A 26,867-nucleotide genomic window follows, 5' to 3' on the forward strand; every position below is an offset into this window, starting at 1 on the left:
TTTTCTACCTCTGGGCTATACTCTCAAGCCTATTTTTTTATACTTTATTTGGAAACAGGGTCTCACTAAGTTGCTGAGAGCCTCACTCAGTAGCTGAGGCTGGCTTTAAACCTGTGCAATTCTCTTTCCTCAGCCTCCCAAGTGCTGGGATTACAAGCGTGTGCCAACATGCCCAGCTTTCAGCACTATTTTTTAATCTTTATTTTGAAACAGGGTCTCACTAAGTTGTGGAGGGTCCAAGTAGCTGAGGCTGGCCACAAACCTGAAATCTTCCTGTCTTAGCCTCCTAAGTACTGGGATCACAAGCTTACACCACCATGCATGGCCATTTTTATTTATTTTTTATTTTTTTATTTTTTTGATGGTACTGGGGTTCCTGGAAACCCTTCTACCTCTGGGCTACTCTCCCAGACCTATTTTTATATTTTTTATTTGGAAACAGAGTCTCTTAAGCCAGTGAGGCTAGCTTCGAACCTGCGCAATCCTCCTGTCTCCGCTCGGGGATTACAAGCGTGCGCCACCACACCCGGCTCCCTTTTTATTTTTTATTTTGAATTTTGCTAAGTTTCTGAGGCTGTCCTTGAACCTGTGACTCTCCTGTCTCAGACTCCCAAGTCCTGGAATTACAGGTGTCCACCACCATTCCTGGCTGCTTCTGTAATTGATTCGATGCATTAACCTAGAAATGCAGGGCAGAGTACATGACAGTGTTTCAACAAATCTCTGCAACACTTCTTTTTCCGGTGGTGCTGGGGGTGGAGCCCAGGGCCTTTTCTACCTCTGGGCTACACTCTCAGACCTGCTTTATACATTTTTTGGAAACAGGGTCTCACTAAGTTGCTGAAAACCTCCCTAAGTAGCGATCCTCCTGGCTCAACCTCCCAAGCACAGGTGTGCGCCACCACGCGCGGCTGGTAACATGTTTTTGTTGAGCACCTACCTAAGTGTTAGGCCCTAGAGTAGGCACAGAGATTTAGCAGCAAACAAGCACAAAATATGTGCTCTCATGGGGCTTATGCCTTAGCTGGCGATAAGTATTTCTATAAATCTTTACTGTGGCAGGTAGTGAGAAGACTGAGGAAACAACGCAGAGTAAAGGGTACAGCATGCCTGACAAGCCTCTCTCGTGAGTGCCATCCAGCAGACCTGAGGAAGGGGGAGCAAGCCTGGGCATGTCTGGAGAGTCCAGACCTGGAGCCATCTGCGCAGGAAAGTTCCTGTGGTTTAATGTGCCTCTGCTGAGGCTGCGGCAGGTCCGCAGACAGGCGGCGGCAAGCCACACGATGGACAGGTGTTCTCCAGAGGGCCAGATCCCTTGCCGCTGCACTCCGTGAACAGAAGCTTGCCTGTGAATGATAGGACATTTATTTGCTGAAATCCTAACTTCTTACGCCAGCCTGTCCACGAGCTCTTGATTGTCATGTGTTAACGTCTTTCTCCTTTTATCATTAGCAGAGTTTTGTTTTGTTTGCGTGTCTGGGGATGGAATCCAGGGCCATTTGACCTCTGAGCTACACCCCCTGTCCTATTTTTTATTCTTTATTTTGAAACAGAGTCTCACTAAGTTGCGGAGGGCCTCACTAAGTAGCTGAGGGTGTCCACGAACCGCGATCCTCCAGTCTCAGCCTCCTGAATGCTAGTATTACAAGCGTGTGCCACCATGCCTGGCAGCAGAGTTTTTTAAAGCACTGAAGTAAATTGTTTTAGGAAAACACCCTTGGGGTAGTTCTGCTTCCTGAGCTTCTCCAGCACTGGCTACGAGACTTGATAGGATTTATGTGATGAACTTACCTAAAAACCAGGAAAACTTATAAAGATTAAAATGTTATCTTACATGGAATCCTTTTTTCAAACAGTCCAACTAATAGAGACACCTCAGGTTGCTTGAGCCTACTTGTTTTTTATTTTTTGTACTAGGGGTGGAACCCAGGGACCTTCTACCTCTGGGCTATATTCCCAGGCCTATTTTTTTTTTTTTTTTTTTTTTGCGGGTCTGGGGACGGAACCCAGGGGCACTTGACCTTCGAGCTATACCCTCTGCCCTGTTTTTTTATTCCTTATTTCGAAACCAGGTCTCACTGAGTTGCAGAGGGCCTCACTAAGTAGCCGAGGCTGTCCGCGAACCACGATCCTCTGGTCTCAGCCTCCCGAATGCTGGGAGCATGCCCGCCATGCCCGGCTTCCCAGACCTATTTTATTTGTCACTAAGTTTGCTGAGAGCCTCACTCAGTAGCTGAGGCTGACTTCGAGCCTGCGTGATCTCGAGTGCTGGGATGACAAGCGTGCGCCCACACTTGGGTTTGAGTCTACTTGTTGATTTATAAAATGATAATTCACATACCAGGCTTACTTAGATTATTGTTAAAATTACTATAAAGTCACGTATCTTAATTTTAGCAAAAAATTTAAAGTGTTTATTTAGCCTGAGATTGTTTTCTTTTGTTACTTTTAGGAAGGATTTTTGCTGGGAGAGGTAAGACATGAGGAAACCTTTAGCATCAGCGACTCACAAATCAGCAACACAGAATTTCTACAAGTAATTGGTAAGTAAGTTTATCATCAACCTTAGAAATACCCTTCTTGGAGCCGGGCGTGGTGGGCACGCTTGTAATCCCAGCACTTGGGAGGCTGAGACTGGAGGATTGCGGTTCACGGACAGACTCAGCTACTTAGTGAGGCCCAGGGCTGGAGGGTGTAGCTCAAAGGTAGAATGCCTCTGGGTTCCATTCCCAGTACTACAGGGGGGGAAAAAAACCTTTCTTGTATGTTTTCATACTGTTTGTTATGTTCTTTGTCTCTTAACTAATTTTAATCTAAAGTATTAAGAGCACATAAAAAGGCTAAAATTCTTGCATAAATAAATGAGATATTTTATGTCAGTGTAAACATGTATAGCTCTAAGTGTAGGTTCTATTCCTAGTACCAGATACACACACACACACACACACACACACACACACACACACACACACACAAGTAGATTGAGTTTTCTTTTCCCTGTCCTCTAGGTTTTTGCTACAAATGTTCCATATCTTAGTGACTCACTTTTGAAGGTGCACTGGATCATTTTTAGTGACACAAAAGAAACACTTCTAGATGAGGTTTTCTTACTTGCATTGCTGTCGGCACAGTAACCAGCTCCTCTTCCTTGGAGGTTTTGCAGCATCAGCACTAGTACAGAAGCTACTGGGCGTAGCTCCGTGGCCCTCAAAGCTGTGGTCCTGCTTGAATTGAGGAAATTCAGAGCCTGAAACTCTGACGCTGTGGCTTTCTAACAGCAGGTGATGAGTTGCTCTCAAGGAGATTGTGATAAATAGAACTGAATGGTCAATTAGTCTCATGGTTTTATAAAGAAACTCAGACCCTAAGCCCCCTGAGAAGCTGGAAGAAACTGTTGACTCTGATTAATCACGGCAGCTTCTCAGAAGCGGTTAGGATCTGCCTTACACGTGACGGTCTTCCTCAATACTGACTATGTTTGAAAGGGTTAACGAACCTCCAGAATTCCTTGTCCTTGAAACACCTGGCCAAGTTGTCAGTTGGCCACGCTGGTAGGATGGCTTGGGCCTTGTCTTAGAGGCTGTCAGAGCTTCACCCGCCTAAGTGCTTCCGGGCAGTGTTCCTCTTCCTCTGTTGCTTTGTTTAAGTTGGTGGAATTGAGTGAGGCACACAGCTGTGTGTTCTGAGTAAAAGCTTGCAGATGTGTGCTCATCGCATGTGGACAGAGGGACACAACTTTGGTTCTCCAGTCTGCTTGTTCTGAGAATGCACCCTGGGTGTGAGTATTCAGAATGCACACCGCCTTCCTCCCATGAGGCAAGGCCACTGCTTGAGCCAGCGAGGTCTGGATCAGTCCACTGAGTAGCCAGGCCACTACTGGGGCCGTCAAGAGTGGGATCGGTACTTGCAACGCGGCATGCACAGAGAAATATCGCAGAAAATATAAATCAGATGCTTCCCCTAATCAACAGGAAGAGGTTGAGCTATAGAAAGGGCCCTATAGTGAAGCAACTAATGTGACCAATCAGAGGGTATGGAATAGTGAAGGACGAGCCTCTTTAAAACACAGGAGGTACATAAACAAATGTAGCAAAGTTAATCACCAAACAAGCATAGCATGGGATCAAGGGAGGGGGAGGGAATGGGATGGGGGCTGGATGAGGGCTAATTGGATGATGTGTGCTTGTATATCCTCTCAAGTCTTGTACTCCAATGTGATTGATATGTGACTACAATGCACCAATTAAAAAATAAATTAAAAAAAAAGTGAATGCACACCACCTTCACTGGTGTACACAGCAGCTGCTCAGGAGAGGAAAACTCTGTTTTTACTGTCTGAGGTTTGGAAAAATCCTGAACTATTTTTAATTGCCTTTGTCTTATATGATAACTGAGATGTATTCTTTCTGATTACAGAAATCCATAATCATCAGCCTTGTTCCAAACTTTTTAGGTAAGCCACATTTTTCTTAGTAGCTTTTGGTCCTTATTAAAAGGATTGATTAAAAAGTAGTGCTCGAGGCCTGTCTGATTATGGCCGAGGACCCTGTTTCACTCGTTGAGTGCTATGTACGTGGCACTGTGTTGGGTGGGGCAGGCAAGCGTAAGTGGTGCCTCCATGATTTAGAGTGGAAACCTTTCCTCAGAATTCCTATAACGGACTCTGCACCATAGAGAAGAAATAATTCACTGATTTTTTTTTTTTTTTTTTTTTTTTTTTTTTTTTTTGGTGGTACTGGAGATAAAATCCAGGTACATTATACCACCAAGCTACACTCCCAGCCCTATTTTCTTTTAGGCCTTTTATTTTATGTATGTATGTATGTATTTATTTTTGCAGTACTAGTGATGGAACCCAGGGACATTCTACCTCCAAGCTACAACTACACCCCTAGCCATATATATATATATATATATATATATATATATATATTGTCTTTTTATTTTTGAAACAGTGTCTCCCTGAGTTGTGAAGGGCTTTGCTAAGTATTATCAGCACACCACCATGCTCAGCTGTACCCATATTCTTTTTTTTTTTTTTTTTTTTTTTTTGCGGGTCTGGGGATGGAACACAGGGGCATTCTACCTCCAAGCTACACCCCCTGCCCTATTTTTTATTCTTTATTTTGAAACCAGGTTGCAGAGGGCCTCACTAAGTAGCTGAGGCTGTCTGCGAACTGTGATCCTCTGGTTTCAGCCTCCAGAATGCTGGGATTATAAGCGTGCGCCACCACGCCCGGCTCTACCCATATTCTTGATCAGCAAGTCCTTCCTCCACTCCCACCGGTCCTCTGCGCCGCGGTTCCTGCTTTGTGGCCCCTGCAGCTTTCACCCTGACACTTCCTGGAACACCCACTTCCCTTGTACCCAAACACTCCTGGGGACTTGTGTCCCATTCCCCCACCTGCACCCCTACCCACTCACTGCTGGCTTCAGAGGATTGTCATCATACAAAATGGCACCCTGTAAACCAAGCCCCAGTGCAGCCAAGAACCTCACCTGGCTTAGACTTACACAGAACCAAAAGAGGAGTGGGAGTCTAGACAAGCAACCGCTGGCTCACTTGAGCGCAGGCGCGAATGAAATTATCCAGGCTCTCGTCCACATGTTGCCTGGGTCTGATTTGGTCCTGGCTGTCAGAGCTTCCCTGGAGTGCTCTGTTTCTCTTTTCTGAGGAATTTCCTTAAAACACTGCCAGCAAATTAGTACCAGAACAAGGATTTGACTGAGTTTAATTCAGACATTCACAATTCTTAGAACTGAAAGAAACCATAGTAATCACCTATCTAAACTCCTTATTTTGTATAAAAAAAGGGGGGGGGGGAATTGAGGACCAGACAGGGTAGGTGACTTGTCCCAGAGCCTACAATGAGAAGCAGAAGTGGGGCTGAGCTGGCATCTCCTGATTTGTGAGTTAGTGTTTTTTCTGTACCTTGAACTCCTTCCTGCCTGTAAGACCTGGGAGTAGGGTGGCATTCCTAAGACCATGAGCAGAGATCGGACAGGCCAGTGCTTCAGTACACCCGGCTTGCGGGCCACAGGCTCCTCTTCACATTGGTCTGTTCAGACCTGGCTTCAAACACAGCCTGTCTTCCAGCTCTGATTTGGGGGAAGTCAGTTACCTTTACCATCTTTATTTACCAAAATGGGAATAAAACTTGGTTGAATTATTGGGCTGAATTAATAACTGGATTAAAGCAAAAAAACATGCAAAATAGCATGAGAAAGCATGTAATTTAATGTGTTATTAAGCTTTCAACAGATGTTCATTTCCCTTCATTTCTCAAAAAGTGAGCTGCCTTTATCTTTTTCATAAGTAGTTGATACTTAGAAACAAAGAAAAGATGTCACAGTCATTTGAAACCACACATTTTGTAATTACTTGATATCAGCAGCCCCCACATGTGGAAGTAATATCTTTTGAATGTAGCGATCTCTTGAGTAATCTTTGATACAAAAGATACTTTGTATCAGGAAGCATTTAAACTGATTTCTCTTTACACACACACACATATATATATATATATATATATTTTTTTTTTTTTTTTTTTTTTTTTTGCGGATTTGGGAATGGAACCCAGGGGCATTCAACCTCTGAGCTACACCCCCTGCCCTACTTTTTATTCTTTATTTTGAAACCGGGTCTCACTGAGTTGCAGAGGGCCTCACTAAGTGTCTGAGGCTGTCCGCGAACCGCGATCCTCCAGGTCTCAGCCTCCCAAATGCTGGGATGACAAGCGTGCACCACCACTCCCGGCTTCTCTTTATATACTTTTGAAGGCAAGCGTTATATCTTTATTAGGGGTAGGTGCTTTGTGGACACTTGCAGGAAGGCATGTGCATATCACAATACTATGGGGTTTTAATAAGTTTTTTTTTTTTCTTTTAAAAACAGTTTTTATGATTACGCAAGCAAAGTTAATGAAGAGAGTTTGGACAGGATTCTTAAAGATCGGAGAAAGGTATGTTCTCTTTATCGTCCAATAATTAGGAATAATTCTCTTAGAACTAAACTAAAAATCAGACGGGAATGCACGGAGGGGCAGTGAGCGCTGATGCTGATGCTAAAGAGTGAGAGTCTTACTTGTGTTTTTTTTGCGGTATAGGAATTGAGCCCAGGGGCATTCTACCTCTGAGCTACATGCTCAGCCCTATTTGTTGTTCTTTATTATTGAAACTAAGTAGTGGGGGGCCTCGCCAAGTAGCTGAAGCTGGCCATGAACCTGCAATCCTCCAGACTCAGCCTCTCAAGTCCTGGGATTACAAGCGTCCGCCTCCATGCCTGGCTAACTTAGACTTTAAAGATAAATGGCAGATACGAGACCGTGTTTATAATCATTTACTTATGATTCCCCTATGTAAAAATCAGAAAAAACTACACTATAGCCTGGAAAGGTAACGATAACGAGGCTGCGTCTGGGCGATTTATTCTTTCTTCTTTGTAATTGTGAAAATAATTTTATATATACTCTGGTTTCTCTTCAGATCATACAAATTTTTTGCCTTTTACTAAAGATTTCTGTGGAGAGGAACAATGATGAGTTATTGCCCAATGTTTTGATGCACATTCTGGGGGATTAATATGAAATAATTTTATAAATATTTTATACATGTGTATTAATATCATAATAAAATTTTTTTTCTTTTTTTTTTATTGGTGCACTGTATTCATACATCATAGTGGGATACATACTTTTGTAGACATACATGCACACTTTTCCCAGTCAGCCCCCACCCAATCCCCACCCCATTCTCTCCCTATCCCTCCCTCCCATGCTTGGCTTAGTAGTTGACATCTAGTATTATGGCAATTTATCTAAAATTAAAAATGATAATCTCACATAACAGTTTCATTTGTCTGATACCAAGCTTTTGATGACTTAAAGATAACATTTCAATATTTCTTTTTGCTTTCTTTCTTACCAGAGAATATTTTTTTTCTATTTTTTAGGTGAAACTATCATATATTTATATATTTATTTTTCAGAAAAAAATCTATCCTAATATAGAATATGGAGTCTAGGTACCCAAAACGATCTTGAAAAAGAACAAAGCTAGAAGATATATATTTTCTGATTTCAAACCATATAAAGCTACAATAATTGAAACAGTGTAGTACTATTCTAAAGGCAGATCTATAAACCATTGGAGTTAAATAAAAGCCTAGAGCTAAATTCTTCCCTATATTGTCAAGTTATTTTTGACAAGGTTTCCACGAACATTTGGTGGTGAAAATATTAATATTTTAACTAAATATTGTTAAAAATAATAATTACATGGAAAAGAATAAAATTGGACCGTTACCTAATCCCATATACAAATATTAACTCAAAATAGATAATAGACCTAAATATAAATCTTAAGACTATAAACTTTTAGGAGAAAATCTGGGTCATTAAACCTCACAACATTGAAATTGGCAGTGATTTCTTGGTTATAATTTCAATGGCACAGGCAACAGAGGAGTATACAGACTCCCTAAAAAATAAAAATAAAAAATTGTATATCCAAAGACAATGTAGACAGAGTTAACAGTTACTAATAGAATGGGATAAAATATTTCCAATTGCTATATCTGAAGGTATATTAATATTCCAACTAGAAATCCTAAAAATTAACAACAATAAAGGCAAACAATACCATTTAGAGATAGGTAAAAGACTAACATAAATATTGAATCTCCACAGATAACCAATCTTAATTGTCTGTTGGATGGAAACTCTTGTTTCTCTGGTTCTGGTGTGTGTTACCTATTTCTTCTTTGTAGTTCATCTCTTTGAGTATTTTCTCTAGTGCTGGTTTTGAAGACATAAATTCCTTCAGTTGCTGTTTGTCATGGAAGCTTCTTATTTCTCCATCTAATTTGATAGAAAGTTTTGCTGGGTAGGAAATTTTTGGCTGGAAGTTGTTTTCTTTCAGAGTTTGGAATATGTTACTCCAAGCCCTTCTGGCTCTCATGACTTGGTTTGGGAAGTCTGGAGTGATTCTAATTGGTTTGCCTCTGAATGTCACTTGGCCCTTTGTTTTTGTTGCCTTGAAGATTCTCTGCTTGGCTTCCACATTGGTCATTTTGACAATTATGTGGCGTGGGGATCCTCTTCTCCGATCCTGTCTAAAGGGAGTTCTATAAGTGTCCTGGACCTGTGTATCGACCTCTTGCTCTATGTTTGGAAAATTTTCTGCTATTACTTCCTTGAAGAGATTGTTGATCCCTTTGGTTTCACTTTCTTTTCCCTCCTCTATTCCAATTATTCTTAGGTTAGCTCTCTTAAAATGGGCCCATATTTCTTCAATGTCAGATTCCTGTTGTCGGATATTTTTTTCTAGATTAGAAACTATGAGTTCATTTTTGGATTGCTCATCTTCTAAGAGCGAGATTCTGTTCTCCATGTGGTCTAATCGGTTGTTTGTGCTTTGAATTGAGGCCTTTACTTCATTAATTGCATCCTTTATCTCTTTTTGGCTCTCTCTGAGTTCTTTTCGAAGCACCTCTATTATTTCTACAGTTATTTTCCTGATTTGATCTTCTAGAAATCTCTGATTTTCTGTTTTATCGGGTTCTGATGTTGTGGGGTTGTGGGCATTCATTGCTCCAGTATTATTCCTCTTTCCCATGATTTCAGATGTTTGTGCCTTCTCTGGGTTCTTCCCTTGGGTCACTATGACTTCCCTTAAGGTGTTCTGGATCTCGAGTCAGTAGTATCTCGGACCCCACTACTCCTTTACTGGGTTGTATCACAGAGTCTCCGACCCAGAGAGTCGATAGAGGCTGCTTTAGACTGTGGGGGGTGCCAGGTTGCACGTTCTCCTATGGTGTGATATCTCTGCCACCGCCCCTACCCCACTGGATCAAGTCCCAAGGAGTACAGTACTGGATTTCTCCTCTGTGGCCCGCAATTTGACTCACTGTTCTTGAGTACGCAGATGTAGCTGTACTGGCCTCGCTGAATTCGCTGCTGCTGCTGCCGGTGGCAATATGGCGCCGCTGCTACGCCCTCGGCTATGGGGCTGGCGTTTTTCTTGATTTTGATTTCTACTCTGAATCCCTGCAGCGTGTGCTGAGCTCGGCCACTGGGAGCTTTAGATGTTCTCTGCGCGGAGAAATCCCGCCTAGCTGTTCCGCAGTGGCTCACCTCGGCTTGCTGTAGCCGTCCCGTGAATTCGCTGGTGCCGCTGGCAGTATGGCGCTGCTGCAGCGTCTGCCGCGTCCTTTGTCGCAAGGCCGGTTATCTCCTCTGTGGCTCTCTTCTCAGTCCGCTTTCTCCCTGGAGCCTGGTGATTTTTTGTTTCACTGGTGATGGTGTTTTCTGGCTATGAAAGGTGCTGATTTTGTGGTAATGGAGATTTGTTGTTAGCGGGGCTCTTAAGCCCCGCTTTTCTCGGTCGCCATCTTCCCGGAAGTTAATAAAAATTTTTTAAAGGGGGTTAAAAAATTTTTTTTGTGGTACTGGGGATGGAACCCAGGGGCTTTCTATCTCTGAGCTACACTCCCAGGACTATTTTATATTTTATTTGAAAACAGAGTCTCGCTAAGTAGTTGAGGCTGGCTTCGAACCTGTGTGATCCTCCTGTCTCATCCTCCCAAGTACTGGGATTACAAGCATGTGCCAGCATCCCCAACTCAAGTTAAAAAAAAAAAAAAAAAAATATATATATATATATATATATATATATATATATATATATATATATATATAACAAAATATATATGTGTGTATCTATATTTTTTTTTCTTTCTTTTTGCAGTACTGGGGATGGAATCCAGGGGCATTCTACCTCTGAGCTATACCCCCAGCCCTATTTTTTATTCTTTATTTTGAAACAGGGTCTTACTGAGTTGCAAAGGGCCTCACTAAATAGTAGCTGGGGCTGGACGAGAACTGTGATCCTCCTGTCTCAGCCTCCCGAATGCTGGGTATAAGCATGTGTCATCATGCCTGGCTCAAGAAAAATATTTTTAAAAATATAAATTGCAATCAAACATCATTTGATTTGGTATCAATTTCAAGCTCAACTGAAGTTGAACACAGATGTTTTTCCAAAAGGTCATCATATGTTTATTGTTTCTATCAACATATGCATATGCTGTTCTGGTTATGAATGGTAATCAAGACTGAATAAAATTGAAAATGAACCAGATTTTACTGCTGTAGTACTGTCTGATAGTTTCACTTATAGTTTACTCAGTTGTTCCATGTATATGTTTTAATTTCTCTTTTTGCCTTGATATATTAATTCCAGAAAAATTGATTTTTTTTTAGTACTGGGGATGGAATCCAGGGGCATTATACCTCCAAGCTACACCCCAGCCCTATTTTTTATTCTTTATTTTGAAACAGGGTCTCACTGAGTTGCAGAGGGCCTCACTAAGTAGCTGAGGCTGTCCACAAACCGCCATCCTTTGGTCGCAGCCTCCCAAATGCTAGGATTACAAGTGTGTGCCACCTGGTGGGCTCGTAGCCCAGTTTTTGATTATTTTTGAAACAGGGTGTCACTGGGTTGCAAAGGGCCTCACTAAGTAGCTGAGGCTGTCCTCAAACTATGATTTTCCTGTCTCAGCCTCCCAAATGCTGGAATTACAAGCTTGTGCCACCACGCCCAGCTTCAGAAAAATAGATTATTAAACCGTTGCTTGAGAAAACTACCAGTAAAAGTTCTCAGCTTGTCAAACATAAAACAACAATGCTTTCTTTAAGGGTGTCATGAGTAAGTGCGGTTAGATTAAAGCAAAGCCTTCCAGTGTTCGGATGCCTTCTCAGTACCACTGCTGAGCATCTTCTGTGTGAAGAAAAGGAAGTAAGGATAAAAGGAAAAATAGGGAGTTCGGAAGGGTAAGTCTGAAGAGAGGGAAAAATGGCCTGTGTGTGACAGTGAGACTTCATCCTACCGTCACATTAGGCTGCCTGTGCATCTGGGAAAGGGTGTAGCACAACCTCAGCCTCCCAAAGCCCAGCTCCTTTTCAGTGATTTGCCTAGGACTGTGCATTCTGCAGTCTCTGAGCAGTCCATCCCTCATCTCCCAGACTCCACCTTATTTCCTCATTCCTTTTTATATTTTAGATTGTGAAACTTTATTATATTTACTAAAATTAAAATTTGGTCCATGGAGATTCATATTGGAGTACAGTTTCAGAAGCACTCACTACATCTTAAGAGTAGCAAGAAATATATTGGTGCACTGTATTCATACATCATAATGGGATAAAAAAAAAAAAAAACTTTTGTAGACATCCATGCACACATCGCCCAATTAGCCCCTACCCGATCCCCACCCCATTCCCTCCCCATCCCTCCTTCCCATGCTTGGCTTAGTGGTTGACATCTAGTATTATAGCAATTTAACCAAAATTAACAATGATAATCTCACAGAACAGTTTCATTTGTCTGATACCAAGCTTTTGATGACTTAAAGATAACATTTCAATATTTCTTTTTGCTTTCTTTCTTACCAGAGAATATTTTTTTAGGTGAAACTATCATACATTTATTTATTTATTTTTCAGAAAAAAACTATCCTAATGTGGAATATGGACTCTAGATACCCAAAACGATCTCGAAAAAGAACAAAGCTAGAAGATGTATATTTTCTGATTTCAAACCATATAAAGCTACAATAATTGAAACAGTGTAGTACTGTTATAAGGGCAGATACATAAACCATTGGAGTTAAATAAAAGCCTAGAGATAAATTCTTCCATATATTGTCAAGTTATTTTTGACAAGGTTTCCACAAACATTTGGTGGTGAAAATAATAATCTTTTAACTAAATATTGTTGAAAAATAATAATTACATGAAAAATAATAAAATTGGACCCTTACCTAACACCATATACTAATATTAACTCAAAATAGATAAAAGACCTAAATATAAGTCTTAAGACTATAAACTTTTAGAAGAAAATCTGGGTCATTAAACCTCACAACATTGAAATTGGCAGTAATTTCTTGGATATGATTTCAATGGCACAGGCAACAGAAGGGTAAACAAACTCCCTAAAAAAAAAAATATTGTATATCCAAAGACAGTGTAAACAGAGTTAAAAGTTACTGATAGAATGGGATAAAATATTTCCAAATGCTATATCTGAAGGTATATTAATATTCCAACTAGAAATCCTAATAATTAGCAACAATAAAAGCAAACAATACAATTCAGAGATAGGTATAAGACTAACATAAATAATGAATCTCCACAGATAACCAATCTTAGTTGTCTGTTGGATGGAAAATCTTGTTTCTCTGGTTCTGGTGTGTGTTACCTAATTCTTCTTTGTAGTTAATCTTTGAGTATTTTCTCTAGCGCTGGTTTTGAAGACATAAATTCCTTCAGTTTCTGTTTGTCATGGAAGCTTCTTATTTTCCCATCTAATTTGATAGAAAGTTTTGCTGGGTAGGAAATTTTTGGCTGGAAGTTGTTTTATTTCAGAGTTTGGAATATGTTACTCCAAGCCCTTCTGGGTCTCATGACTTGGTTTGGGAAGTCTGGAGTGATTCTAATTGGTTTGCCTCTGAATGTCACTTGGCCCTTTGTTTTTGTTGCCTTGAAGATTCTCTGCTTGGCTTCCACAGTGGTCATTTTGACAATTATGTGGCGTGGGGATCCTCCTCTCCGATCCTGTCTAAAGGGAGTTCTATAAGTTTCCTGGACCTGTGTATCGACCTCTTGCTCTATGTTTGGAAAATTTTCTGCTATTACTTCCTTGAAGAGATTGTTGATCCCTTTGGTTTCACCTTCTTTTCCCTCCTCTATTTCAATTATTCTTAGGTTAGCTCTCTTAAAATGGGCCCATATTTCTTCAATGTCAGATTCCTGCTATCGGATATTTTTTTCTAAATTAGAAACTGCGTTCATTTTTGGAGTGATCGTCTTCTAAGAGCGAGATTCTATTCTCCATGTGGTCTGATCGGTTGTTTGTACTTTGTATTGAGGACTTTACTTCATTGATTGCATCCTTTATCTCTTTTTGGCTCTCTCTGAATTCTTTTCGAAACACCGCTATTATTTCTACAGTTATTTTCCTGATTTGATCTTCTAGAAATCTCTGAATTTCTGTTTTATCGGGTTCTGATGTTGTGGGGTTGTTGGCATTCATCGCTCCATTGTTATTCCTCTTTCCCATGATTTCAGAAGTTTGTGCCTTCTCTGGGTTCTTCCCTTGGGTCACTAAGACTTCACTTAAGGTGCTCTGGATCTCAAGTCTGTAGTATCTCAGTCCCCACTACTCCTTTACTAGGTTGTATGACAGAGTCTCAGACCCAGGGAGTCAATCGAGGCTGCTTTAGACCATGGGGGGTGCCAGGTTGGGTGTTCTCTGATGGTGTGATATCTCTGCCACCGCCACTCCCCTACTGGGTCAAGTCCCTGGGAGTGCAGGACTAGGATTTCTTCTCTAGGGGCCGCAATTTGACTCACTTTTGTTGAGTGCGCCGATGGAGCTGTAGTAGACTCGGTGAATTCGCTGCTGCTGCTGCCGGTGGCAGTATGGCGCCGCTGTCACGCCCTCAGCCATGAGGCTGGCGTATTTCTTCTCTGGTTTTGCACTCCACTCTAGTCCCTGCAGGGTGTGCTGAGCCCAGCCCCTGGGAGCTTTAGATGCTCCCTGCGCTGAAGAATCTGCCGAATCCCGCCCAGATGTTCCGCAGCAGCTCACCTCAGCTCGCTGTCCGTCGCTCCTCTCTGGAGCCTGGTGGGCTGTTGATTGCGTTGGTCTGGAGCCATCTGGTGAAGTCGCCACTGCCGCCGGCAGTAAGGCACTGCTTCCGCGTCCTCAGCCTTGAGGCCGGCGTATCTCCTCTGTGGCTCTGAGCTCCGTTATGAGTCCCCCTCCTCTCTGGGGCCTGGTGCTGCAAGGAAAGATGGCGCCCGCTGCTCCACGCCGTGGCTCCGGCCACAGCACTGCAGTGTGGTTTCTTTCTGTGTCTCGTTTTTCCAGCCCTCTTTTTCTCTGTCCCTTGTAATTACATTTTTTGTTTCTCTGCTGATGGTGTTTTTTGGCTATGAAAGGCGCTGATTTTGTGGTAATAGAGATTGGTTGTTAGCAGGGCTTGTAAGCCCCACTTTTCTCCATCGCCATCTTCCCAGAAGTCCCAAGAAATATTTTTTAAGTAGATTTCAAAATTTTATTTTAATCAGGTATGGTGATGCACGCTTGTAATCCCAGCATTTGGGAGGCTGAGACAGGAGGATCATGGTTCAAGGACAGCCTCAGCTACTACTTAGGCCCTTTGCAACTCAGTGAGACCCTGTTTCAAAATAGAGAATAAAAACAAAATAGGGCTGGGGGTGTAGCTTGGAGGTAGGATTCCTCTGGGTTCCATCCCCAATTCCACACACACAAAAATGACTTATTTACTTATTTGTTTGTTTGTGTATTGTGGTACTGGTTAAATAGAGTCTTTTTCCATGTACCTCTCCCACCTTTGATCTGGCTTCATTCATTTGGGACTCATTTGTGTCGTACATGCCAGTGGTGTATTCCTTTTTATTAATGAGTAGTAATCCAGTGTATGCTACAGTTTTTACCCATTCACTCATTAATGGGCAGTGGGTTGTTTCATTTGGAGCTATCACACATAACACTGCTGTGAATATTTGTGTACAACTATTTGTATGGATGCACAGAACTAAGCTTGTACATTTGTATGCAACTTTTAATACTTTATTTTTATTGCAGAAAGTTATTGGGTGGTACAGATTCCGGAGAAACACACAGCAGCAAATGTCATATAGAGAGCAGGTCATCCATAAGCAGCTTACCCGTCTCCTCGGTGTGCCTGACCTCGTCTTCCTTCTCTTCAGCTTCATATCCACTGCCAACAATTCTACTCACGCTTTAGAATATGTTCTCTTTAGACCAAATCGCAGGTACAGAAAATGTTTGCACCAGCTTCACACAAAGAAACAGATGTTGACATCAATCATTGAGACCCATGACTTTGAAAATGTGTGTTATAACTCCGGGCGTGGTGGCGCACGCCTGTAATCCCCACACTTGGGAAGTGAAGACAGGAGAATTGCGCAGGTTTGAAGCCAGCCACGCTGGCTTAAGAGATCCTGTTTCCAAATAAAATATATAAAATAGGTCTGGGAGTGTAGCCCAGAGGTAGAAGGGCTTCCAAGAACCCCAGGACCACCAGAAAAAAAAAAAAGAAGAAGAAGAAAATGTGTGTTATAGTTCATTATATAGATTCACACAAGCGTGCCTCGTGTGTGTGTGTGTGTGTGTGTGTGTGTGTGTTATAAACTGCAGATTGAACCCGGAGGTATTCTACTTTTGATCTACACCCCTAGCACTATTTATTTCATTTTAAAACAGTGCCTTGCTAGATTGAGGAGTCTCTCATTATTTCCTGAGCCTGTACTTGAACCTGTGCTCCCCATGTCTCAGACTTCCAAGTACTGGGATTACAGGCATTTGCCACCGCTCTTAGTTTTTACAGCATCTTTAAAGAAAAGCTTTTGCCTGGTGTGCATGCCTGTAATCTCAGTACTTAAAGGTAGAGACAGGAGGATTCCAGGCTCAGGCCAGCTTCAGGAACTTAGTAAGGCCCTTAGCAACTTAACAACAACTTTATTTGTTTCGAAATAAATAAAATAAGCCAGGCATGGTGGTGCACGCTTGTAATCCCAGCATTTGGGAGGCTGAGACCTGAGGAGGATCGCGGTTCGCGGACAGCCTCTGCTACTTAGTGAGGCCCTCTGCAACTCAGTGAGACCCTGTTTCAAAATGAAGAATAACAAAATAAGGCTGGGGGTGTAGCTCGGAGGTCGAATGCCACTGGGTTCCATCCCCAGACCCGCAAAAAAAAAAAAAATAGGGCGGGATGATATAATTCAGAGATAGAATGCCCTGGGTTCAATCCCAGTAATACAGGAACACACACACAGAGGAAGAAGGAAAAGGAAAGGTTTTATTGTTCTTTTAGCTAATTCTCTTTATAGAGAAGGTTTTTTCTCTCATCTGTATAAGTTAAAATAGTGTATGTGTGTGTGTTTTTATTGAGGATTGAACCTAGAGGCATTCTACCTTCGGACTACATCCCCAGCCTGATATCATTTCTTTTTGGAATCAGGGTCTCGCGAGGTTGGTAATTCTCACTACTTGCTGAAGCTGTCCTCAAGCCTGTGAGCCTCCTGTCGTAAACTCCCAAGTACTGGTAGTACAGGCATGTGCCAGTACACCTGGTAAAATAAAATGACACTTATAGGAGTAAACATAGAAATCAAAATTTGCTTTTCCTTAACCGCTATATAGAAGTGCAGCTGTATTGCTTCAGAAGTCTAATTATAACTTCAGAACATAGATCCCAAAGATAAAATTGTAAAATTGATCCACCTGCTGGTTAACGAGGGTTTTGCATTCTGAACTTGTTAAAGTGACAAATCCCAGTTACGTTGTTGTTATCTGCTTGTGTACAGCAGGATGCTTTCCCTCTGGAAAGTAACATTGTTATCAGTTGACAGTGAAAACAATCGCTTTGTTAAATAACTACTGGCAAGATTTTATTAATTACCCCATAGGTATCTTTAGCACTTGCCAGTTGCTTTGGAGATGTACAAGATGTGTAAGACATGACTTCTGCCAGAAAGGAGTTTGCAACCAAGTTTCTACTTTTAGAGAAGGAGCCAGCCTGGTGTGATGGCTCAAATCTGCAGGCCCAGTACTTGGAAAGCTGAAACAGAAAGCTGTCAGATTCTGACAGCCTCAACAACTTAGCAAGACTTAGCAACCTAGCGAGACTCTATTTCAGAACAAAAAACACCAGGGGTTGGTGTGGCTTGGAGGTAGAATGCCCCAGGGTTAATCCCTAGTACAAAAACAGCAAAAGAAAGAGCTGGCTCCAGCGGCACATACTTGTAATACCAGTGTCTGGGAAGCTGCGCAGGAGGATTGCAGTTTCAAGGCCAGTTCATGGTCACTAACAAAACTTATTTTAAATAAAAAATTAAGAAGGGCTGAGGATGTAGTTCAGTGGTAGAACACCCCCGAATCCAATCCCTAATACTGAGATAGAGATATTGATTGGCTGATTCATGCATCCTTGAGTTTTCTACAGGAGTAGGTGTTCCATGACATCTTTTGTCAGTTTAATTATGTCAGAGACTAAACATCCGATTACCAAGCCCCATTTGTAATTTGGGTTGTTTTTGTGGTGCTGGGAATTGAACCCAGGGACTTGTACATGCAAAGCAAGCACTCCACCACTGAGCTATCCCTAGCTCCCCAAGCTCCATTCTTTTTTTGAGGGGGTACTGAAGATTGAGGCCAGGGGCCTCCAAACTACACCTCCAGCCCTTTTTAGCTTTTTTTGGGAACAGGGTCTTGCTAGGTTGCTAGTCACTACTTGCTGAGGCTATCCTTAAACCTGTGATCCTCTTGTCTCAGCCTTCCAAGTACTAGGATGACAGTGTGTGCCATCACACCTGGCTACAAGTACCATTCTTAAAGTGATACTTTTAAAGCTGGACAAGGTGGCACACACCTTTAGGTGATGCACTTGGGAGTCTGGCAGGAGGATTACTAGAGCCCTTGAGTTTGAGACCAGCCTGGACAACATAGGAAGGTCCCACTTAAACAAAAAGATGGTACTTTTAACATGGTCTCAATTTTCAATTTTCTTCATAGGTATAATCAAAGGATATCACTTGCTATTCCCAATCTAGGCAATACTAGCCAGCAAGAGTATAAAGTGTCTTCAGTGCCAAATACTTCTCAGACTTATGCCAAAGTTATTAAAGAACATGGGTAAGTTGAAAGGTAAAATGAGATTTTTTTTCCTTTGTTTTGTCAACAGTATTTAATTTGTTAATATTTCTAAAGTGTATGGAGATACATGAATCAAGTTTATTATGACTGAAACTGAAGAATGCAGAAAGGTACTTCTGTTTAGACCTCACCACCGTATATCAAAATTTTATCCTTGATCTGGGCGTGGTGGTACATGCTTGTAATTCCAGTACTTGGGAGGCTAAGACAGGAGGATCATAGGTTTGAGGAAAGCCTCAGCAAGTAGTGAGACTCATCAACCTAGTGAGACCCTGTTTCAAAATAAAAATAGTTGAGGGGTGTAGGTTAAAGGTTGAATGCCCTTAGATTCCATTCCCATACTACATGTACAAAACAAATTATTTTTATTGAAAAGATAGCTTAATTTTACTTTATTATTTTACGACTGTTTTTATTTTTTTAAATAGTTGATACAAGCTAAGCATGATGGGATATACCTGTCTGTCATCCTAGTACTTGGGAGGCTGAGACAGGATTACAGGTTTAAAGACAGCCTCAACAACTTAAGTTCCTCACAGCATAGCGAGAACTGTTTCAAAATAAAAAATAAGCTGGGCATTGTGACACATACCTTTAATTTCAATACTTGGGAGGGTGAGACAGGAAGATCACAGGTTCAAAGCCAGCCCCAGCAACTTAGCAAGACACTGTTTCAAAATGAAATTTAATAAATAGGGCTAGCAGGGTATGGTGGTGCACACTTGTAATCTCAATACTTAGGAGGCTGAGACAGGAGGATTGCAGGTTTGCGGCCAGCCTTAGTTACTCAGTGAGGCCTTCTGCAACTTATTGAGACCCTGTTTCAAAGTAAATAAATAGAGCTAGAGTTTTAGCTTGGAGGTAGGGTGCCTTTGTATTCATTTCATAGTACAGAAAGGAAGGAAGGAAGGAAGGAAGGAAGGAAGGAAGGAAGGAAGGAAGGAAGGAAAAGAAAGAAGGAAGAAAGGAAGGAAGAAAAAGAAAAAGTAACAGGAAGAAAGAGAGAGAGAGAGAGAGAAAGAAACCAGACATGGGGGCACATGTTTGCAATTCCAGACTTGGAAGGCTGAGACAGGAGGATCACAGGTTCAAAGCCAGCCTCAGCAATTTAGTATGGTTGTCAGCAACTTACACCCTGTTTCCAAATAAAAAAAATAAAATAGGGCTGGGGGTGTAGCTTAGAGGTAGAATGCCCCTAGTTCAATCACCAGCAAAACACACACACGCACACACACACAAAATAAAAAATAAAATAGGACTGGAGTGTACACTGGAGGTAGAATGCCTCTAGGTTTAACCTCCAGTAACAAAAAAAGTAATAGTTGATACAAAAGTTGGATATGTGTGTTTTTAAGGCTCTCACAGCAAAGCATTGTCACTGAAAACTTTTATTAAGTTTAATTTGTTTTGATAATGTGGATTCATTTTTCTCTTTTGCAGTTCTAATGCAGTGGACATTTTATGCTTAGATACTGCCCTAGGAGTCATAGCATATATTCATAAAGTGTGATAGAAGTGACAGGAGAGTTCCTTTGGGTTCATGGAAGTTTTAACAATTGTGACATCTGTCTTCTGTGTGTCTTCTAGTACTGACTTTTTTGACAAGGATGGAGTGATGAAGGACATCAGGGCGATTTATCAGGTTTACAATGCACTTCAGGAGAAAGTGCAGGTAACCGATTTATTTACTAGTTTTCATCTTGGTCGCATTGCTCAAATACTTTTAATTCTATTTTACTTTTTTTGTATAATCTTCCAAGTGATAAGCCCTCTGCAGTACACACTCTGCCTACACCCTCTGCCCTACACCTTCTGCAGTACACTATCTGCCTACACCCTCTGCAGTACCCTATCTGCCTACACCCTCTGCAGTACACACTCTGCCCTACACCCTCTGCAGTACACACTCTGCCTACACCCTCTGCAGTACACACTGCCTATACCCTCTGTAGTACACTCTCTGCCCTACACCCTCTGCAGTACAGTATCTGACACCCTCTGCAGTACACACTCTGCCTAAACCCTCTGCAGTACACTATCTGCCTACACCCTCTGCAGTACACTGTTGGCCTACACCCTCTGCAGTACACTATCTGCCTACACCCTCTGCAGTACACTGTCGGCCTACAACCTCTGCAGTACACTATCTGCCTACACCTTCTGCAGTACACACTCTGCCTACACCCTCTGCAGTACACTATCTGCCCTACACCTCTGCAGTACACTGTCTACACCCTCTTCAGTACAGTCTGCTCTGAGTGAGGGGCCATCCCAAGCTGCCCAAGGCTCCAAACAGCTCTCTCCCTTCACCCTGGCCACTCACTGCCATGGCCCAGCTGGCCCACCGCAGGAGGAGCGCAGCAGAGTGTGTTCACTGCTCATCCCTTGCACAGCAAGTGCTTTCCTGTGTTGTCATACCTGGTGTGTTCGCAGGAGTAGTTTGCTCTAGTACCCTAGTCCCAAAAGAGCCTTTGAACTTGCCCTGGGACAAGAAGGAAAGTGGCAGAGTTGAGGAAGCCTTGCTTTAAGAAAGAGGCTTTGAGGAATCGAGGGAGGAATGAAGGTGGCTTCTGAAAGCAGGGAAGCAGATAAAATGCAGCCTGGGGCAAAAAGAGAAAGCACCAAAGGGCACTCCCCAGGGATCTTGCTCCAAGTTAGGCTCCCTGTGCACCTTTCAGGAGAGAGGCTGTACAGCTACAGGCTCGCTGTGCACCTTGCAGGAGAGAGGCTGTACAGCTACAGGCTCCCTGTGCACCTTGCAGGAGAGAGGCTGTACAGCTACAGGCTCCCTGTGCACCTTGCAGGAGAGAGGCTGTACAGCTACAGGCTCCCTGTGCACCTTGTAGGAGAGAGGCTGTACAGCTACAGGCTCGCTGTGCACCTTGCAGGAGAGAGGCTGTACAGCTACAGGCTCCCTGTGCACCTTGCAGGAGAGAGGCTGTACAGCTACAGGCTCCCTGTGCACCTTGTAGTTTAGAGGCTTTACAGCTACAGGCTCGCTGTGCACCTTGCAGGAGAGAGGCTGTACAGCTACAGGCTCGCTGTGCACCTTGCAGGAGAGAGGCTGTACAGCTACAGGTTCGCTGTGCACCTTGCAGGAGAGAGGCTGTACAGGCTACAGGCTCGCTGTGCACCTTGCAGGAGAGAGGCTGTACAGCTACAGGCTCGCTGTGCACCTTGCAGTTTAGAGGCTGTACAGCTACAGGCTCGCTGTGCACCTTGCAGGAGAGAGGCTGTACAGCTACAGGCTCCCTGTGCACCTTGCAGGAGAGAGTCTGTACAGGCTTTAGCCCCCTGGCCCCTTGCAGTATAGAGCTGTACAGGCTCATGCTGCAGGCTTGCTCTCTGGAATTTTTTGGTATTTGTGCTATGGAAGGAATGTACAGTGGAAAATAGCTTTTTGTCCTGAATTCATGACCATGCCCTTTTCAGACTATCAGCTCTGGCCAGAGGACTTCAAAAGAAGACTGTCACACATTTCCTTTTTGATTGAGGAAGGCCAGCTCTGAAAACACTAATAAATCACAGTGTTCTGCTTGTAATGGTGAATTACATAGACACAGCTCGAATACTTATCTTTTATTAAACCTTGACCTTGAAGCCTACTTTTTTTCCAGCTCTCCCTCATAATTATCTTCGCTAAATAAATCTGTCTTATCTGGCTTTTGATTGTTGTTTATAATTGAAGTTGAAAACCTCTCACCCCATTTTTTATTCTTCCCTTGTAAGCAAAACCGGTACAAAAATCCCTTTTTTATTTCAATAATAATGATAAACCAGCTGGGTGTGGTGGCGCATGCCTCTAGTCCCGGGATTTGGGAGTCTGAGACAGGAGGATTATAGTTCACAGACAGCCTCAGCTACTTAGTGAGGCCCTTTGCAACTCAGTGAGACCCTGTTTCAAAATAAAGAATAAAAAATAGAGCTTGGGGGTGTGGTGTGGAGGTAGAATGCACCTGGATTTCATATCCAGTACCACACACAAAAAAAAGATAAACCAAGGAAACCAGTTATAGTTCCTCATCTGATCCTCATTTTCCAGGCATGTATAAGGTGAATTGCATTTTTTTTTTAATTAAGAAAGCAGCTGGGCGTAGAGGTGCATGCTTATAAATCCCAGTTCTTGGGAGGCTGAGGCAGAATAATCTCAGGTTTGAGGTTAGCCTCAGCAACTTCACAAGACCCTGCTTCAAAATAAAAGGGGATAAGTATATAGCTCAGAGGTAGAATAACCCTAGGTTCAGTCCCCAGTACCACAAAAAGAAAAAAGAAAAGTTAAGAAAGCAAATTAAGCTGGGCATGTTGGCACATGCTTATAATCCTAATCCCAGCACTTGGGAGGCTGAGACAGGAGGATCTGGATTCACACCCAGCCTCAGCTACTTAGTGAGGCCCTCCACGACTTAGTGAGACCCTGTTTCCAAATAAAGAATAAAAAATAGAGCTGAGGGTGTAGCTTGAAGGTAGAATGCCCCTGGGTTCCATCCCAGTACTGCAAAGAAGAAAAATAAATAAATAAAGTAAATTATTGGTTAATAGCAGTCCTGCTCTCTTGGGCCATCATGATTTTGTTCTACCCTGCATGTTTGCATTCTTTTTTCTTTTTTTTTTTTAGACATGTGTGTGGCACTGGGGTTTGAACCCAGCAGCGTCTACCTCTGAGCTACTACCCCAGCCCTTTTTATTATTTCTTAATCTTGAAACAGTTTAAATTATTGTATGCTGGCCTCCAATCTGCAGTCCTCCTGTCTCACAGCCTCTCAAGTATTGGGATAACAGGTGTTCACCACCACGCCCAATCCTGTATATTTGCCTGCCTCCCTCGCTCGCACGCGCGCTCTCTCCTTCCTTCCTTCCTTCCTTCCTTCCTTCCTTCCTTCCTTCCTTCCTTCCTCCCTTCCTTCCTCCCTCCCTCCCTCCCTCCCTGTGATACTGAGGATTAAGCCCAGGAGACTTCTACCTCCTAGATACACCTGAAACCTTTGACTCTGTTCAGAAGCAGGGTCTCCCTGAAGTGCTGAGGCCGACTTCAGGCCTGGCTCCTCCTGCTCAGCCTCTGAGTGCCGTGGTTACAGCTGTGCGGCGCTGCGCTCAGCTTTAGAGCCAACCCTTCTGACTGTGACTTTTTTCCTCAGGCAGTTTGTGCAGATGTAGAAAAGAGTGAGCGAGTCGTTGAAGCTTGTCAAGCAGAAGTGAACAAGTTAAGAAGACAGCTCACTCAGCGGAAGAGCGAAAAGGAGCAAGAAAGAAGTGAGTTCCTTTTTTTTCTTTTTTTTTCAGTACTTGGGATGGAGCCCAGGGACATTCTACCTCCAAGTGACACCCCAGCCCTAACTTTTATTCTTTATTTTGAAACAGGGTCTCACTGAGTTGTCACTAAGTAGCTGAGGCTGGCCACAAACCGTGATCCCCCTGTCTCAGCCTCCCGAATGCTGGGATTACAAGAGTGCGCCACCACAGCTGGCAGTAAATTTCTATTTAATTCTACCCTTTGTCCTTTGGTGCCAGAAAAAGGTCTTACTTTTCTTCATTTTTAGGGTTTTTGTTGTTGTTGTTTTCTTTTTTGGTGGTACTGGGGTTCCTGGAAACCCTTCTACCTCTAGGCTACACTCCCAGACCTATTTTATACTTTTTTTTTTTTTTTTTTTTTGGAAACAGGGTCTCATGAGCCATCAAGGCTGGCTTCGAACCTGCGCGGTCCTCCTGTCTCGGCCTCCCAAGCACGAGGATTACAACCGTGCACCACAACACTGGCTCATTTTTTAGTTTTTTTGTGCTGACGTTTGAACCAGGGCCTTCTACCTTTGAGCTACACCCCCAGCCCTATTTTACTTTTAATTTGAAAATAAGGTATTGCTAAATTGATGACAGCCTCACTAAGTTGCTAAGGCTGACTTAAAACCTAAGACTTTAACTGGATATTTAAGACATTTAGCCAGGCGTGGTGGTTCATGCTTGCGATCCCAGTACTTGGGAGGCTGAGACAGGAGGATCACTGGTTCATGGACAGCCTCAGCTACTTAGTGAGGCCCTCTGCAACTCAGACCCTGTTTCAAAATAAATAATAAAAATAGGGCTGGGAGTGTAGCTCGGAGGTAGAATGCCCCTAGGTTCCATTCCCAGTACCACAATAAAAATATATATATATATAATCCAAATGAAATGTAATTTACATTTCTAAGAAAATGATGTCTGTCTCATATTTACTGTTTTATTTTTCTAGAAATAATTAGAAATGTAGACAGGTATTTCAAGTAGTTGATTCAATAATAGAATAGTTGAATAAATGGCATATATATAAAATACATAGACATATATATGTATTTTTTTTAGCGGTACTGGGGATTGAACCCAGGAGCATTCTACCTCTGAGTTACACCCCTAGCCCTATTTTTTATTCTTTATTTTGAAACCTCACTAAGTTGTGGAGGGCCTCACTAAGTAGCTGAGGCTGGCCGTGAAACTCTGATTTTACTGTCTCAGCCTCTCAAGTACTGGAATTACAAGCGTGTGCCATGATGCTTGGCTCGTTATAGATATATTTAACTATAGTTTGTCATTATTGAAAATAAAATTAAAGCTGTGCATGGTAGCACATGCTTATAATCCCAGTACTTGGGAGGCTGAGACAGGAGGATCGCAGGTTTGTGGCTAGCCTCAGCAACTTACTGAGGCTCTCTGTAATTTATCAAGGCTTTATTTATTTATTTATTTATTTATTTTTGCAGTACTGGGGATGGAACCCAGAAGTATTCTACCTGAGCTACACCCCCAGCCCTATTTTTTATTCTTTATTTTGAAATAGGGTCTCACTGAGTTGCAAAGGGCCTCACTAAGTAGTAGCTGAGGCTGTCCTCAAACCACGATGTTCCTGACTCGCCTCCCAAATGCTGGGATTACAAGTATGCACCACCACACTCGTCAGCAAGACCCTGTTTCAAAATAAAAAATAAAATAGGTCTGGGGGTATAGCCCACAAGTAGAAGGCCTCTGGGTTCTATCGCTCATACCACACGCATAAAAACATTAAGTTATATTAAAAAGTTATGGATCTGCCGGGCCGGGCATGGTGGTGTACACTTGTAATCCCAGCATTCAGGAGGCAGACACTGGAGGATTGAGGTTCGTGGACAGCCTCAGCTACTTAGCGAGGCCCTTCACAACTCAGTGAGACTCTGTTTCAAAAATAAAAATGACTAAGCCAGGCATGGTGGCGCACACTTGTAATCCCGCGCTTGGGAGGCAGAGACAGGAGGATCGCGCAGGTTCGAAGCCAGCCACGTGCGCTGGTTTAGGAGACCCTGTTTCCAAATAAAAATGTAAAAATAGGTCTGGGAGTGTAGCCCGGAGGTAGAAGGGCTTCCAGGAACCCTAGTACCACTAAAAAATAAATAAATAAAAACGACTAGGCTGGGCGTGGTGGCGCACGCTTGTAATCCCAGCATTTGGGAGGCTGAGACAGGAGAATTGCAGTTTGCAGACAGCCTCAGCTACTACTTAGGGAGGCCGTTTGCAACTCAATGAGACCCTAGTTCAAAATAAAGAATAAAACATAGGGCTGGGGGCTGGGCATGGTGGCACACACTTGTAATCCCAGTACTTGGGAAGCTGAGCCAGGAGGATTGTGTGGGTTCGAAGCTAGCCACAGCTACTTAGTGAGGTTCTCAGCATCTCAGTGAGACCCTGTTTCCAAATAAATATATAAAACAGGTCTGGGAGTGTAAGGTAGAGGTAGAAGGCCCCTGGATTCCATCCCCAGTACCACCAAAAAAAAGACTTGGAGGTAGAATGCTGCTGGGTTCCATCCCCGTACTGGGGGAAAAATTTTTTTTAAAGTTATGGTAAACTCAGCATGGTGGATAGGCCTGTAATCCCTGTACTCTGGAGGCTGATCATAGGTTACAGGACAGCCTCAGCAAGTAGTGAGACTTTCATCAACCCAGTGAGCCTCTATTTCCAAATAAGAGATAGAATCGGGCTGGGAGTGTAGCTCAGAAGTAGAATGCTTTGCCAGCTGTGGTGGTGCACACTTGTAATCTCCGCACTTGGGAGGCTGAGGCAGGAGGATCGCTCGGGTTCAAAGCCAGCCTCAGCTACTT

General features: G+C 42.8%; 1 protein-coding gene across 1 annotated transcript in view; it reads left to right on the plus strand.

Annotated features, from left to right (window-relative positions):
- Positions 1–26,867, plus strand: part of ABRAXAS2 (abraxas 2, BRISC complex subunit) — a gene marked incomplete at its 3' end in the record, with an annotated part of 35,178 nt that overhangs the window by 6,698 nt on the left and 1,613 nt on the right. Inside the window, exons 2-8 of the mRNA XM_080694555.1 lie at positions 2,453–2,543; positions 4,417–4,453; positions 6,896–6,962; positions 15,676–15,866; positions 18,628–18,747; positions 20,356–20,440; positions 23,904–24,018. Of these exons, the coding sequence (XP_080550681.1) occupies positions 2,453–2,543; positions 4,417–4,453; positions 6,896–6,962; positions 15,676–15,866; positions 18,628–18,747; positions 20,356–20,440; positions 23,904–24,018 (706 nt within the window). The remainder of the gene's footprint in view (positions 1–2,452; positions 2,544–4,416; positions 4,454–6,895; positions 6,963–15,675; positions 15,867–18,627; positions 18,748–20,355; positions 20,441–23,903; positions 24,019–26,867) is intronic.

The sequence above is a fragment of the Muscardinus avellanarius genome, assembly GCF_963383645.1.
Source record: "Muscardinus avellanarius genome assembly, chromosome: 4".
In the NCBI taxonomy this organism is placed as follows: domain Eukaryota; kingdom Metazoa; phylum Chordata; class Mammalia; order Rodentia; family Gliridae; genus Muscardinus; species Muscardinus avellanarius.